Below are 14,534 nucleotides of genomic sequence, written 5' to 3'. Positions count from 1 at the left end.
CATTCATAAAGAGATTGTAAAATAAATCCATATGAAACTAGCAGTTTAATCCAAGTCTTTGAAGAAACACTATCACTTTGTATGATGAACTGATTTAATTTAGGCTTTTATTCACATATAAACATTAATCAACAAACATACATAGCACTCAAATTTGGTAAACGGAACCTCAAGAATAAGAACCAATGAGGTTCATTCTTGCGCATCAAGCAAGTACGGTCGAGCTTCTGTTTACTTGATGTGCTCTATATGTTTGCTGATCAATATTTATATGAATAAAAGCCTATTAATTCACGCTTCTTAAGAGGACTTGGATTAAACTGCCCTTGGATTAAACTGCCCTATTCATTTGGATTTATTTTACAATCTTTAATGAAATATTTGAAGCATTCGAGACAGAGTTTTGGGTGAATAGACCTTCAATGGAGGCACAGACAAAAATCTCTCAGATTTCATTAAAAAGATCTTCACATGTGTTCCAAAGATAAACAAAAGTCTATGGGTTTGTTACAACATGAGTGTGAGTAATTTATGACAGAATTTTCGTTTTTTGGGTGAACTAACCCTTAAATTGTCAGTTTAATAATGCAATAATCTCAATCTCTGCTTTTGCTTGATGACATTACATGACAATTAAAAAAGAGAATAAGCTGCCTCCCTAATGATGTCTTACTTTAGACCTAATTAACTTCTAACTATGCTATTCTTAGAGATAAGATGTCTCTTTCCACAAGAATCCCTTACATGCGCATTGTCCTCACTTCGATCAAACACACACACACACACACACACACACACACACACACACACACACACACACACACACACACACACACACACACACACACACACACACACACACACACTAAGCATTTGTGCACGCTTGCTAAATGACAGTGGAGACACAGAGGTGCAGCTGACATTCATAAGCGCACTATCTGGGCCAAGAGAAACACACACACATGGACCCTCTCACACATACTTATCTGGAAAGGGTTCAACTCCAGCACCAAAGTGCAAATAGACCACTTACAGTCTAAACTGGGTAATTAGATCCTTAATCAGGGATCAGAATCACAGAGTGGCTTCTACATAATGAAATTCCTCATTCTTCTGAACATACTCATATTCAACCTGACCCAATCTACTTTCAAGCACACTGCCTTAAGTCAAGTCAAGTTTATTTGTATAGCGCTTTTCACAATACAGATTGCATCAAAGCAGCTTCACAGTATTAAATTAAAATAATACAACAAAGTTTGTTTCAAGAGGAATTTATTGATTGATAAAATTAAATTAAATATCCCCAAAATATCCTTAAACAGCTGTGACTGACACACTTCCTGTCACTCAGAAATAAACACTTGCACGCACACACAGACTATTTCCCATGGTCTAGTCGTCAAGCATTTGACAGAAGAATTGAAATAGTGAAATTTAATAAATATATATAGGCTAGGTCGAATTTTGTCAAACATGTATATTTGCACTTAGGCTAATGCATTTTGAAAGCAAAGAGTTTTATAAGGTTTAAGGAATGGTCAGTCATGAACTGAAAACTTGGTCAAGGCCTCATATAGCCCATATATCCTTTGTTAAAGGGATAGTTCACCCAAAAATCTAAATTTTATCATAATTTACTCACCCTCCTGCTGTTTCAAATCTGTATGAGTTTCTTTCTTCTGTTGAACACAAAATAATATTTTTTTCCTACTATGGAAGTCAATGGGTGACATCAACTGTCTGGTTACCAACATTCTTCAAAATATCTTCTTGTGTTCAAAAGAAGAAAGAAACTGTACAGATTTGAAACAACATGAGGGTGAGTAATTTATGACACAATTTTCATTTTTGGGTGAACTATCCCTTTAAGGTAAAGATTAAAGTGATGGAAAAAGCCCATAAAGGCAGTGAAGCCTCAGAAGTTTTGAAGGAAAGGTAAGCTACATGTGTCCCATTGTCTTGCTGCTGGTTCTTCTATTTGTTTATGAACTGGTGGTCTCATGGGAATAAACCGAATTCGAAATCCCCAAGTGAGACGATTAATAATATGCATGTTTCCGCTCGCTCAGACGGATATTATCCTGTCAAAACAGCTCGTGAGACTGCAGACGCGTCCTGAGGCCTTGTCCTGTACTAGACTGGCGTCATGGCCGCTGCTCCCGGCTCAAAACGCACACTTGTTTGACGCAGCTGGCCGCACGCTGCGCTTTTCTGTGTTCTAGGGCTTTACTCGCGGTGTCGACTTTCAAACTAGAGGCATCAAGATTTTCTTTGAGCGGTTTAACTCGATTTAGAATTTAATTATCCGCTAAACTGCGCGCGGAAGCGTTTTGTGGGAACAAGCGGCACTTCACAACCTCTCGTGTCAATCATACGATAAAGAGGGAACACAAATAATCTCAACAAGCGATCACGTTACCCAAATCAAAATAAGCTTAAAATTATATCTATTATAAAGCATTTAAAGCATAAAAGTCTTTTAACATTTCGACAGATTTTATATTAGGCTACTAAAGTGTGGATGGTGGATTTATAGAATTTGATTAGATTGAACTGTCTAAACCAGTGAAACATGGACTAGGCCCAAAACAGAATTCAGTAGGCCTATTTATATTTTAGTGGGATTTTTTTTTTTTTAAACAAACTGTAATTTTTCCTTTACTGTTAAAACTTAAGTTTAGTTGCTGTCTTACATGTTCTAATCATAATCAATTTGGCTGTACAAGTCATTTACAATTAAATTATATTTAACTTAAAGTCAGAGTTGAATCTTGTACAACTTATTAAACAAAAGTTGTAATTGCTTAAATTATTTTGATGAGTTAAAAGTAATATAAAACATATTTTGCCATGACTTATTGATCATTTCATTTTGACAGTGTTGTCACTCAAATTAATTTTTAGTTTAATTTATTTTATTAATTTATATTTAATTAAAATAAAGTAAAGCAGCACAATTCAATAAATTCTTGCATACAATCCACTTAATTTTGTAAATAGAAGTTTAATGCATGTGTATTGGGACTATACAAAAATAGTATTTGTTTGCATTAACTGAAATTTGCCAGGGGACTGCTAATTCCCAGCATGCTTTGCATTGGACTGGATTGGAAGAGTGTGTTTTTGAGATGAGAGTTGACTTTTTAGAGTTTAATGGTTTGTTGGGGTTTAAAAGTTTCAACAACCTACATTACATAGTAGAAATGTACATATAACATGCTAACATGCACTGTTGCTTGCTAGCAACTGAAAAAGACTAATGTACTTTTGGTTTGTGCTACACAAGGTTTTAAGAGGAGTTAATTAGAACCCTTAACAACAACAACAACAAAACTTTTCTATCCACATATATATTCAGTTTAGTCAAATAATTATTTGTTTGAGTGCAGTAAAAAAAAGTGTACTTCCACTAGCAATGTTAAAACATGTTATTCAGTCACATTGCCCTCCACTGGTAGGTTTTCAAAACAGAAATGTGTACTCATAAATGCCAGAACTGGTTCAGCAGTACATTACATAACACACACAATAACTTTTATTTATCGGCACTTTTCGCAGCACTTAAGGACACTTTACAGCATAAAAGAAACAATCAAGCAAAATACAAAATAGCAATAATCAGTTATATAAAGAACAAGATCATTTGAACAGACACGTTTCAATCTAAGATTTAAACATAAATTTAAACATGCTAACTTATATAGTTACAAGTTACATTTACAAAGTTCTCAACATCATGTTCAAATGCAAAAAAAATAAATAAAAATAAAATAAAGTAAGCCTGTAAACGAAAGGAAACTGATTAAGTGCAAATAATGGCCTTTAATGTTGCGGATAAAAAAAGAAATAATTATGCACCCTTTTCCAAGTATCTGTGTATCATTCTGATGACAGATGTCTCTTTTGAATACATCACTTAATTTCTATCACAGAATGATCTTTTCAACAGAGAAAGAAAGATTACAGACTCAATTTGCTTTAGGTTTTTGAGCTAACTGTGGTGTGGCGTTTGAATGAGGGTCCGTGTTTGAATCATAATGGTCCAATCTGTCAGTGATCTTCAGTGTTTATCTATCAGCTTAGACAAGGCAAATAGACACTTGGGTTTGATCTTGAGGTCTATTGTGATTGGACACCACAATGAGCAGACACATTTGAGCAGGTTACAGGTTACAGGTCAAAGGTCACAGGGTTTGTGGTCATGATCATGGGTGGCATATCCCCACAAACATCATAATTTGAGATTCCCCTAGCCATCTGTGTGCATTTATGTGTAAGATGATGACTGAGTATGACAGGATAGAAACGCAAAGCGCACATTAACCTTTCTCCTCGTCTCTGAATCAAGGGAGATGGACCTCAGCAGAAAATATTGATTATGAAATTGTTAAAGATTCTTTGCTTTTGCTCAACACTCTTAGAAGAAAAGGTTCTATGTAGAACCTTAAAGGATTTTGTCAGGTGCTTTATATTTGATGGATTTAGTTTTAATTAATTCAATTTTATTTGTAATTAAATCTTATGAATTAAACAGCTCGTAAACATACTTTATCAAAAAAAAAAAAGTAAAATAACCAGTTAAACATGAAAGTATTATGTAATCATTTAAGACATTTCTCTTTATATTCTGGCATAAAGGCTTCTTTATAATAAAAAGAGTAAAGACCCCTATTCAACCCTTTTTTCTAAGAGTGTTGGGAAAAGTTAACTGTGATATGAGGACATTTTAAACTAAATTATATATATATATATATATTTACATAAACACACCACACATATATAAAATATCATTGCATGTGAATTTATATTAAGAATATATATATATATGTGTGTGTATGTATATATATATATATATATATATTTCCTACCTAGCAAAAGGCCTTTTCTTATCAAAAGTATTCTTCCCATGTTCATATTGACCCGCACACATGCTCCACTTCTGTGTGACCCTGGATTAAAGGCGTACATACACCATAAACTCTGGAGCTAATCGAACAGCGTCTGCAGGTTTAGTTGTGTCATTTGTTTATTTGTTTAGTGGGAGACCATCATCTCTGGCAGTCCATATGTTGTGTCAAAGCCAAAGGCGAATATCTCTGTGCATTAATCAAAAGGATTTTAGTTCATTTATGAACATGCTCGCACGGCACCACTGTTTTAAACTCCGCTGTCTTAATCTGAGTGAACTGTGCGTCTGCCGTTGTTTTGGTCTTTGCCCTTGACCGCTGATTGATTTGTGCTCAAACAGGTCGGTAGTGATGCATCTGCTAGCAGTTTGAAAGCCAAACATCATTAACCTTTCTAAGCATGGCCTTCGATTTTTAACTGAGCATAATCTGATGACCACAGAGAAAATGTTACTGTTATTAAGACTAAAATTAACGTTCATTAAAGGTACACTATGTAACTTTTTTGTTTAAAAAATTTGTTCAACTCTGAAATTGAGTCAATATCACCATCAGTCCCTCTTCCAAAATGTGTTTTTGTCTAAAATTGATTCGCTATTGTAAGCATATTATAAGTGTTTATATTTTAGACCTGACGGGATGCCGAGCGAGAAAGGTTGACATGGAGCAGCTAAATCTCAAACCTCCGGAGAATTTTATTTTATATTTGACTGAACAGATAAATTGCCATATGTAGCTATCTAACAGAGTTCATTGTAATGCATTATCTATTGTAAAGGGTAATTTCATTATGGTTGTTGTAGAGCTGCCCTGGAATTTATTTTCAAGGAAGTACCGTGTCTATTAATGAGTAGCAATAGTAACGCCTTCAGCTAGTCAGCTTGAGATCATTTCCATCTAGACTGATAAAATCTCTTAAGCCTAGTAGTGAATGTTTGATGAGCAGTAGGATAATATCTCTCTCTTTTTTAGTTATGAATAAGAAACATATTCATCCGCACAGTCAAGCAGAGCCGAATCACACCCAAAACAACGTTCTTCCGCAAAATGCATGCAGTTTTATTTTTAACTGCTAGAGGGCCAAAAGCTACATAGTGTACCTTTAAACAAAAATAGGCAGCTATGTAACATGTTGTCCATAATATATACAGTGGACAATATATTGGATAAAATATCTCACAATTATGTGACCATAGAAGTAAAGACTTGTTTCACTACTTCGTTTTGTATGGATTTTGACATGTCACTGGGTGTTATGTAACTTGAAAATGTATTAAGAAATGTGTTTTTCCATTTTTCTAATCAAAATGAATGAATATATATATATATATATATGTATGTATGTATATATATATATATATATATATATATAGTCCTTTTTTTAAACTTTCTAACCAAGTCTTTTGTAAAATCATTTTAATAAACAAAAGCTAATTCCTTATGGAAGTGAACACCACTACTCAGTCTGGAGGCCAGAGCCCTTGAAATGAGCTGTTTGAAACACATTTAGCGAATTGAGTAATGGAAAAACAACCACATTTTCTCTTTATATGGATTGACCTTTTCGTATGACATCCAGGCCTTATTGTGACATTATCCTCCAGGAAGTGAATTTTTTTTGTTAGGAAAACCAAGCTAGTTTTTTTTTAGCAATGTGATGTTTTGTGCTTAAAGTTTTGCCTCATTCTAAAACATTCCATCCCATTACATCAGAATTTCAAAAGATATTTACATAGAATTGACACCATGTAAACAAGTGAACTCACGTTGTTTAGTTCTAGGGGTGAATCTAGGTTTATTGGGACACTTTTTGCCATTGAGAGGACTGGGAAAAAGTGTCCCACTCAACCTGAGTTCACCCCCTATATTTCTACCCTTTTAGGCAGCTGTTGGCATCCTGCTCATTTTCTTGCAATGTGTAAATAAACAAGCTATAATTAATAAAGTTTAAGGGCTTGAGCTTGACTAGAGCATATTTCTGAAAGTTGAGTGTATTTTACAGTAATATGGGAGGAAAATTAAAATAGTAACACAAATCGTTAAGCTTAGTTACCACATGCAGTGCCAATGGTTCACAGAAGGGCCTCAGTGTTTATATAGGAGACGTGTAAAGCAACAATCAGAGAATATTCAAAGAGTTTCAGGAAACGCATGCAGAGCGCTTAAGGGCAGAAAGCAAAGGAGAGGATTACCACAACTGAGCGTAGGAAATGACATTTAACTTGTTAATATTTCTAGCTTTAGATTAATGATAAATTGTCTATTATTTTTTCCGTAAAAGAAAAAGATAAAACTGGTGTTTGGCCGTGGGCCCGAGCGCCGTTCGTATGCAAAGTGACAGCCAATTAATGAGCGCTGAGTTCGGCTAATGACGTCATGCCTTTCAGCGTCTAGTTTCGGGTAATGACTTTCAAATGAATCTACTGATTGAAATGTAACTTGCCTGGCCTCGGGCGAGCAGCTAGAAATAGCTAGAACAGAGGCAATCAGAAGATGGTTGAAGACAAAGGATATACTCCCCTCCTTACAAATCAGTTTCTCCGTACAGAGCTGCTGCCAGCCGATGCTGGGAATCTATAGAGGAGATATGCATAGGCCTATATTGATGAAAAAATTATTACGCCACAGACTGCTTCCAGCAAACATGCATTAGCATATTCATAGTAAATATGAAGGCTGTTTACGATAATAAGGTCGGATTATTCAATTCAATGAATGTTAAATAGATGAGCAAATAGTGAATGCGTTATCTACAATGACTTCTATTTATTCTTCATCTCTTCCCAATTGAACTCTTCATTTCATTTAACTTTTCTCCTTTTTTTAATTTCAGTCGATTTTTTTATTTTATTATTTTTTTAAGGTCTACCTAACGTCCGGGTTATGTGCTGAGTATCTTATTTGTGGGAGAAAGCCCGGCCTGCGGCCAGCGCGCGGGATAAGCGCTTTTTATTATACGCCACCACAGATAACCGTGGAGATTAGCGCGCGAACGCTGCTGTGCATAAAAGTATATGCGTGTGGATCAAGATAAACATTGTGCCATTTCTGCGCGTTTGGCGTCTCACTTTGTGTCACAATTACTCTGCAATTGTGTGAGGAAAGTTTTTAAAGCAGTGTGTCAAACTCAGTTCCTGCAGCCGGCCAAAGTCCTGCAGAATATACACTCTTAAAATAACCCTTTTTTCTCTCAGTGTGAAGAACATTTTAATAATCAAAAGAACCTTTTTAGGGTTCTTTAGATCATTAAAACTACTATAAAGAAACATTTGTGTAAAGGTTCCATGGATGTTAAAGGTTCTTCATGGAACCATTAATGCCAATAAAGAACCTTTTTTAGTGTAGCTTTAACCCGCTCAGAATTACTTGAAAACAATGGCAAGTGGATTGGAGCAGGTTTGGCACAAGACTGTGGGCTGTGGTCCTCCTAGAGCTGAGCTTGACACCCTTTTTAAAGTGGAACTTGTTCTCTTGCCAAATGTAAAGAAAGGCTATGTAGAAATAGACCATGAGTTTAGCGTGGCTATTCCGGGGCCGGTTGCATACACCACTAATATTAGTCTTAGTCATCACATTTCTTGTCTTTAAGACTGTTTAAACTGTTTTAAGTCAGTTAGGCTACATAAAACGTATTGATCTAATTTGATACCAAAAAGTAAGACTTAAGAAGTATGAGTTAATTAAGAAGTAAGTCATGCTAGTACTTAAGACACAGATTTAACATGGCTATGTTTATGCAACTGGCTCTACTGAATATTTGTTCCAAGAAAGAAAAAACTTAGGCTACATTTGATTTAGAGCCATCATATTAGCACTAAACGGAATCCGAGTCATTTAGCTCTTCAAAATCATTTCACATGCAATATTAAAATATTAAGGTTTATAGAGCCTCTAATGTAATTCTAATTACGTCATATGATCGTAATCTCTTACCGCTATGGTATTTGGCTTTATGGACTCTGCCTCCCTCTTCAGGATAACTACATGTATTACAAATATCTCTCTTTTTCATTCAAAATATGGAAAGCTGTGGAGATTTTAAACATTTGCAAATTATTGAATGTTTTTGTGTAATTTAACTTGTTCTTAATGTATTGGTTATCATTTGGTGTAACCTGATAGTTGTTGCAAAATTGTCAGTATTAGGCCATAAAAAATAGGCTAAGTTGGATAGGTTGTGGATTCATGTGATATATTTTATTTTAAAAATAATTATTTAAAGTCAATTTAATTAATTGTATCTTTATTTAATTGTTCATTATTTAGAGAACATTATGAAATTTCAAATATAATAAATGTAATAATTACAAAGAATAATAATAATACACTGAATGGTTTAAATTATTGTTTAACTTCTTGATTCTAATAAAAAAAAATAAAAAAATAAAAAATAATACTAACTATACTGCCCTCTGGCACTCCAGATTTATTTGATCCAAACCCTGAATGAAGTAACTATTTTCGTCATTGTAAACATCATTACAGATTCAAGTTTGGGATGGCGGCATTCTATGATCACTAAGCAAATTTGCAAAATGGAGATTCAATCCCTTATAGAGATCACCTGTTAAAGTAAGACAAGTGAGAAAAGTGCTTTCGAGAAACTAAGTTAATATGAGAATGCTCAATATCATGAATGATTAATTAATTTATAGCACCTCAGCATTGCTCAGTTATGTATTAGCATTTGTTTCTAATGAAAAATGGCAATAAAGGTCATGACATTTAGCTAAGAAACTCCATGATGGCTCAAGAAGCCAAAAAAAAACATAGCCCTATCAGTGGGTGTTTTTTTTGTTAGTTTGTTTACACAAAAAAAAATATTTTTTTATATTGAAAAAAAGGAAAGTTTTCCTGCCTATGGACCAATACTCTAGAATAGGCTCCAGCGTCCACACAACCCATACTGTGCATATAAGACCAGCAATTTGGAGAATGGATAGATGAATGGGAAGTTTGATTATCTGTTTGTCTCAACCAGAGATCATATTTTGCTGTTTTCCAAATACATAAGAAACCTCTCGCTGAACCCCTGCTGAAATTCATTCCATTGAATATGCTGCCCTGATTGTCAAAGAGTGTTATTAAGAGATTTGTAATGCCCCAGGGGCAATTACATACATAGGTCTAAAAGCACTGACTGACAGCGGAGAGAAAAGGCAAGATTGTGTGTGTTTGTAGAATCTTGTAAAAGCTGGTCCCTCAAGTAAAAACATTACTTTGACCGTCAGAGAAATTCTCAGAGATAGATAAAAATAACCTCCCCGGCTGTCTTTGTGCACATTAAGCAAACATTTTTTGCTCTTTCTTTGTTGTTAGAAATTGCAAAAGCAAAGCCAAGGGCATTGTCAAGAAGAAAGTACATACACTGGACCTGAATTATAAAAGCAGGTCTGAAAGAGTGACTGTAGGGCCACAAGATGCCTGAATACAGTCAGAAAAAAGAAAAAATATGACAAAGCAAAACACTTTTTTTCAGTGGTAAGTCACACAGGAGATGCTATAGGCCTATCTATATGACATATATATATATATACAGTATATATATACAGTATATATAAGCAGACATGATGTTATTTTACTTAAAATAGTTTCCCCCAAATCCTGTAAGTTTTCAGACTCCACTGTAAACCTCAATTTATTCATAATTCTTGAAGTGGTAAAGATCACAATGGGAGTTAGGCTATGTTTTGATAATTATCTGAACGGTTGTCTTCTCAAATGTTTTTGTATTTATGATCAGTGACTTCAGTCACCAATTGCACAGTAAAAACACAATCCACAAAAAGTATAGCCTAAGATTTTTTGGGATTGTTTACTTCATTCAAGCTGCACTGGTGAGAAAAGGGGAATGCCATTAGTATGTTTCAAACACACAATAGGCAAATCTGGGTTTGTGTTTCCCTACAGCTACGATGACGTTGATGCTGGACGACAGTGAATGGCATCTCTTAAAATATAGTTTGTGCAGCCAAGCGCGCGCACAAAAAGGTGCATCCACAGCCACAGCAGAGTAGTTCCCACTGGATTACGTCTGGGATTGGACATGGCAGCAAACAGCACATTTGTGAGCTTCAACGGTGGCATTCAGCAGTTAGAAGGTGAAGATACTAAAGTAATTGTACCGGCTATTATCAGCACAATCAGTGGGCTTGGGATCGGCGGGAATTTTTTGGTGCTTGTGATACTAATGTACGTTTTTGCCAGCCAGAGTGCATCCGAGGCGTATATCATGCTCGCCAACTTGAGCGCGACTGACTTGTTAATACTCTCTCTGTGTGCTCCTGCGCGCGCTCTCACATACTACAACCGCTCTTGGACACTCGGACCACTGGCTTGCAGAACTACTGAGTGGATCCAGCATAGTTGCATGGCGGTCAAAGCTTTCACACTGTTTGCGACGAGTCAAGCACGCCATGAGTTTTCCACCCATCCCGAGGACCAGTCGAATTTCCGTCAAAAGAACGTTGTGATCACCTTAGTGCTCATATGGACGGTTGCACTCGTCTTTCCAGCTCCTGATATCGTTTTTTCCAGGTTAAAGGAAGAGGGAAATATCAGTCTGTGCGTCTCTGAGTTAACCTTTCACTCCCAAGATGCTATGCGAGTGTTCAGTAAGATGCTACCATTGGGTATCTATGTTCTTCCCATCATCCTCTCTGCTGTGTTCCACATCAGGACCATCTTCCTCATCAAACCGAGTACCAACGAGGAGGTTTTTCTTTCACGCCAATATGAGAATTCCTTGATGTATTTAAGTGTCATCGCCGTGAACACGCTCATGATGCTTCCTGAATGGGCCTCTTGGGTGTGGATGCGTCATAGTTCTGGCGAAAGCTGCAAACCTTCAGCCGGTTTGCTGATTTTCTCTCAGGTGTGCATTTACTTGAGCAGCATGTTCTTTCCCGCCATCCTTCTCACCATGCATGTGCCGCTCAGAGAAAGTCTTAGCAATCTGTGTTCGCTGTTGGCTTGTCGAGGTGCCAAACACAGGCTGAAAATTGAGGGCAACGGAAATGAGATGCGCACAATGGTTATGAAGGTGTTGGATGAGCGGGGATGTGTGACCATAACAGAAAGGCATTCAGATGCATTCTGTCAAACTCTCCCAGATCTCGAGCATTTTTGGAGCGAACGGCGAAACACCACAGTAATGGAGGAAAGTGACCCGTTACCATGGGAACGACTAAATCAAAGTAATGTTGAACTCTAACTCTTGACCTCTTTCGTTCCCCTGTTGGAAATTCCAGTTTAAGATGATCGACTAATCTCGCTTGTCTAAAGGCATTAGCTGGTCCAAACTGGGAAACCATCAACAAACCAGCTGCCAAATGGTCATACCATCTTATGTTGGTCTTTGGAACATGAATAATGTAATTCTTTATTAAAAGTGATGACAGAAGTCTAATAATATTTTGTACATATGACACCTTGGAAAATAAACTGTGCAGTCATATACTGACTAATGCATGTAGTGACTTTTGAAACCTTTTCTGCTTGCCCTGGATAGTTACACAAGGACCAAAAGTTTTATTTTTATGAAATAATGAATGTTATTGTCATTAGTCAGCTTCTGTTTTGTCCGTTGTATGTTTAATTAATATAGCACATGTTCTGACTCCGAAATGTTTTAAGTATGTAAACAATAAAAAAATGCTTTACAAATTATGATAATGTGTATAGTTTATTCCCATTGTTGGTTAATTTCAAACGCAACTTAGAATGTTGGCTAACATTTCAGAACATTCAACATCATGAAAAATGTTTCATAGAAATATTACATATTTACATGCATGCATTGCACTCTTTTTACCCATGCTAAAAAAAATCTAATCCAGCATTAATTGCATGTCCAGGCTGGTTTATGCTGGTCTAACTGGTGGACCAGCATAGTCAAGCTGTTCTCAAGCAAAAACTGAGCTGGTGTACCTGTTCCAGCAGAACTCCAGCTACCAGAAACCATAGCTTCCCGTGCTGGTCCCAGCATGCAAAACATACCTTATATGCTGGTGACCCGCAATGCTGGATTTTTCAGCAGAGACCATACAGGTATATATATTTAATAGGGCCTATATGTCTTTATTTGTGGTATCAGAAGATGTGATGAAAAAAGATGAAAGGAAAAACTGTGGCCCATAAAAGCTATGTGAGCTTGCTGTATTATCAGTCGAGCTCACAGTGGATGCTGTTTTAGTGGAGGCTCTATTAGTGCCGAATGGATGATTACCTTTAGGTGCTTTTTGCAAGAGAAGATTACGGTGCTTTCAGCTAAAAGCCTTCTTGGTTACTACAAAATACACTCTGACATTTACTCTTCCGGTGTAAACATATTGTGACATACAATATGCCAGCAATGAATGCTCACCACAAATGTGATTGGAATACATAAGCAAATGCATATGTTTACTTAGAAGCTCTTCAGTTAGATGTGACCCTAACCAAGCTGAATTTATTTTGTACAGCTAATCTATAACCTATAGCAGCTTGGCAGATTTTTTATTTTTTTTGTTGTTGATTTTTTATTTTTGTTGATGTTGGTGAACATACCACTACTTTTGAAAATCTTAGTACGTGTATTCATGCCAACAGTATTTACAGCAGTTTAATTTAGCCTACAAATATTTATTCACTCAATGTATTTACTTTAGAGAGTATGAAAAGGAACTGTTATACAATATTTGAAGTAGGTATTTGCATTGTTTGTTTTAGCTAAACATACGTCCATTTGTTACACACAGTATTCTACCTTTAGTGGCCCATACTGAGACACATACTTAGAGGGATTGGCTGTAGCCTCAGGAGATATTCTCATATTATTCATGCATTTTCATGTAGTAGTAGTACAGCTCCACTCTGTGTACATGGCCATGCCCAATATTGTGTTAACCCCTCTGTCATTTTTGAAAAAAAAAAGCTTTGTTTCTTTAAAAATTGTAACTTCATCGGAATGGTATGAAATTTGACTTGTGGCACTTACACTTACGTGTAGCTCCTCCTTCTAGAGCTCCAGCAAGGAGGAGTGAATGAAATTTGGGTCTAATGGGTCGAGCTAGAATATCCAACCACAACCTAACCCTACCCACAACTCTATCCCTCCACCCATAGAGCTCCAGAGAACAGGAGATGGACTAATCCCGCCCCATTGGAGCTCCAGAGAGGAGGAGCTGGTCGTCATTTGACTCTGCAGTGAGCACCACTTTACTTTTTCTGTCAACTGTGCAAGCATAAACGCGCATGTCTGAAAAAAACGCGCGTCTGCGCAGTGAGTGCCCGTACGTTCTATTCATATCTACACATTTAATATATATTTGTTATGGTGACAATATCACCCGGGCCACAAAAACTTTGGCTTGAGGGACTTAGACCCATAACTGGAAGTAGCCTATGGCACGTTCAGCATATCTCTCTGTCGTTACCTCGGAGAGTTTATCAGTTTTTCATTGGCGTCTTTATCAGCTTTTACAGCTACCATACCTAGAGCTGTATAATTAAAATATGTAATCATGTATTTCAAAGTCTATCTGACCAGGCATCATTTTAGTTTACTTTCGAGTTTCGACCTCACAGTTTGTCCCCTCCGATCACTATACCTGCCACCATAAGATAGCCCACAAATAATAATAA

The 14,534-nt window shown here is 36.3% G+C and overlaps 1 protein-coding gene across 1 annotated transcript; it reads left to right on the top strand.

Moving 5' to 3' along the window:
* Nucleotides 1-11,280: 11,280 nt before the first annotated feature.
* Nucleotides 11,281-12,123, top strand: LOC309486896 (G-protein coupled receptor 151 protein; the record flags this gene model as incomplete). Its single annotated transcript, XM_082154364.1, has 1 exon — nucleotides 11,281-12,123. The coding sequence occupies one exon, from the start codon at nucleotides 11,281-11,283 to the stop codon at nucleotides 12,121-12,123; it is 843 nt and encodes a 280-aa protein (XP_082010490.1).
* Nucleotides 12,124-14,534: the final 2,411 nt, after the last annotated feature.

This window comes from Leuciscus leuciscus (assembly GCF_965113295.1).
Source record: "Leuciscus leuciscus genome assembly, chromosome: 22".
NCBI classification, from domain to species: Eukaryota; Metazoa; Chordata; class Actinopteri; order Cypriniformes; family Leuciscidae; genus Leuciscus; species Leuciscus leuciscus.
Note: the sequence above shows the minus strand (reverse complement) of the source record. Positions and strands in the feature narration are given on the sequence as shown.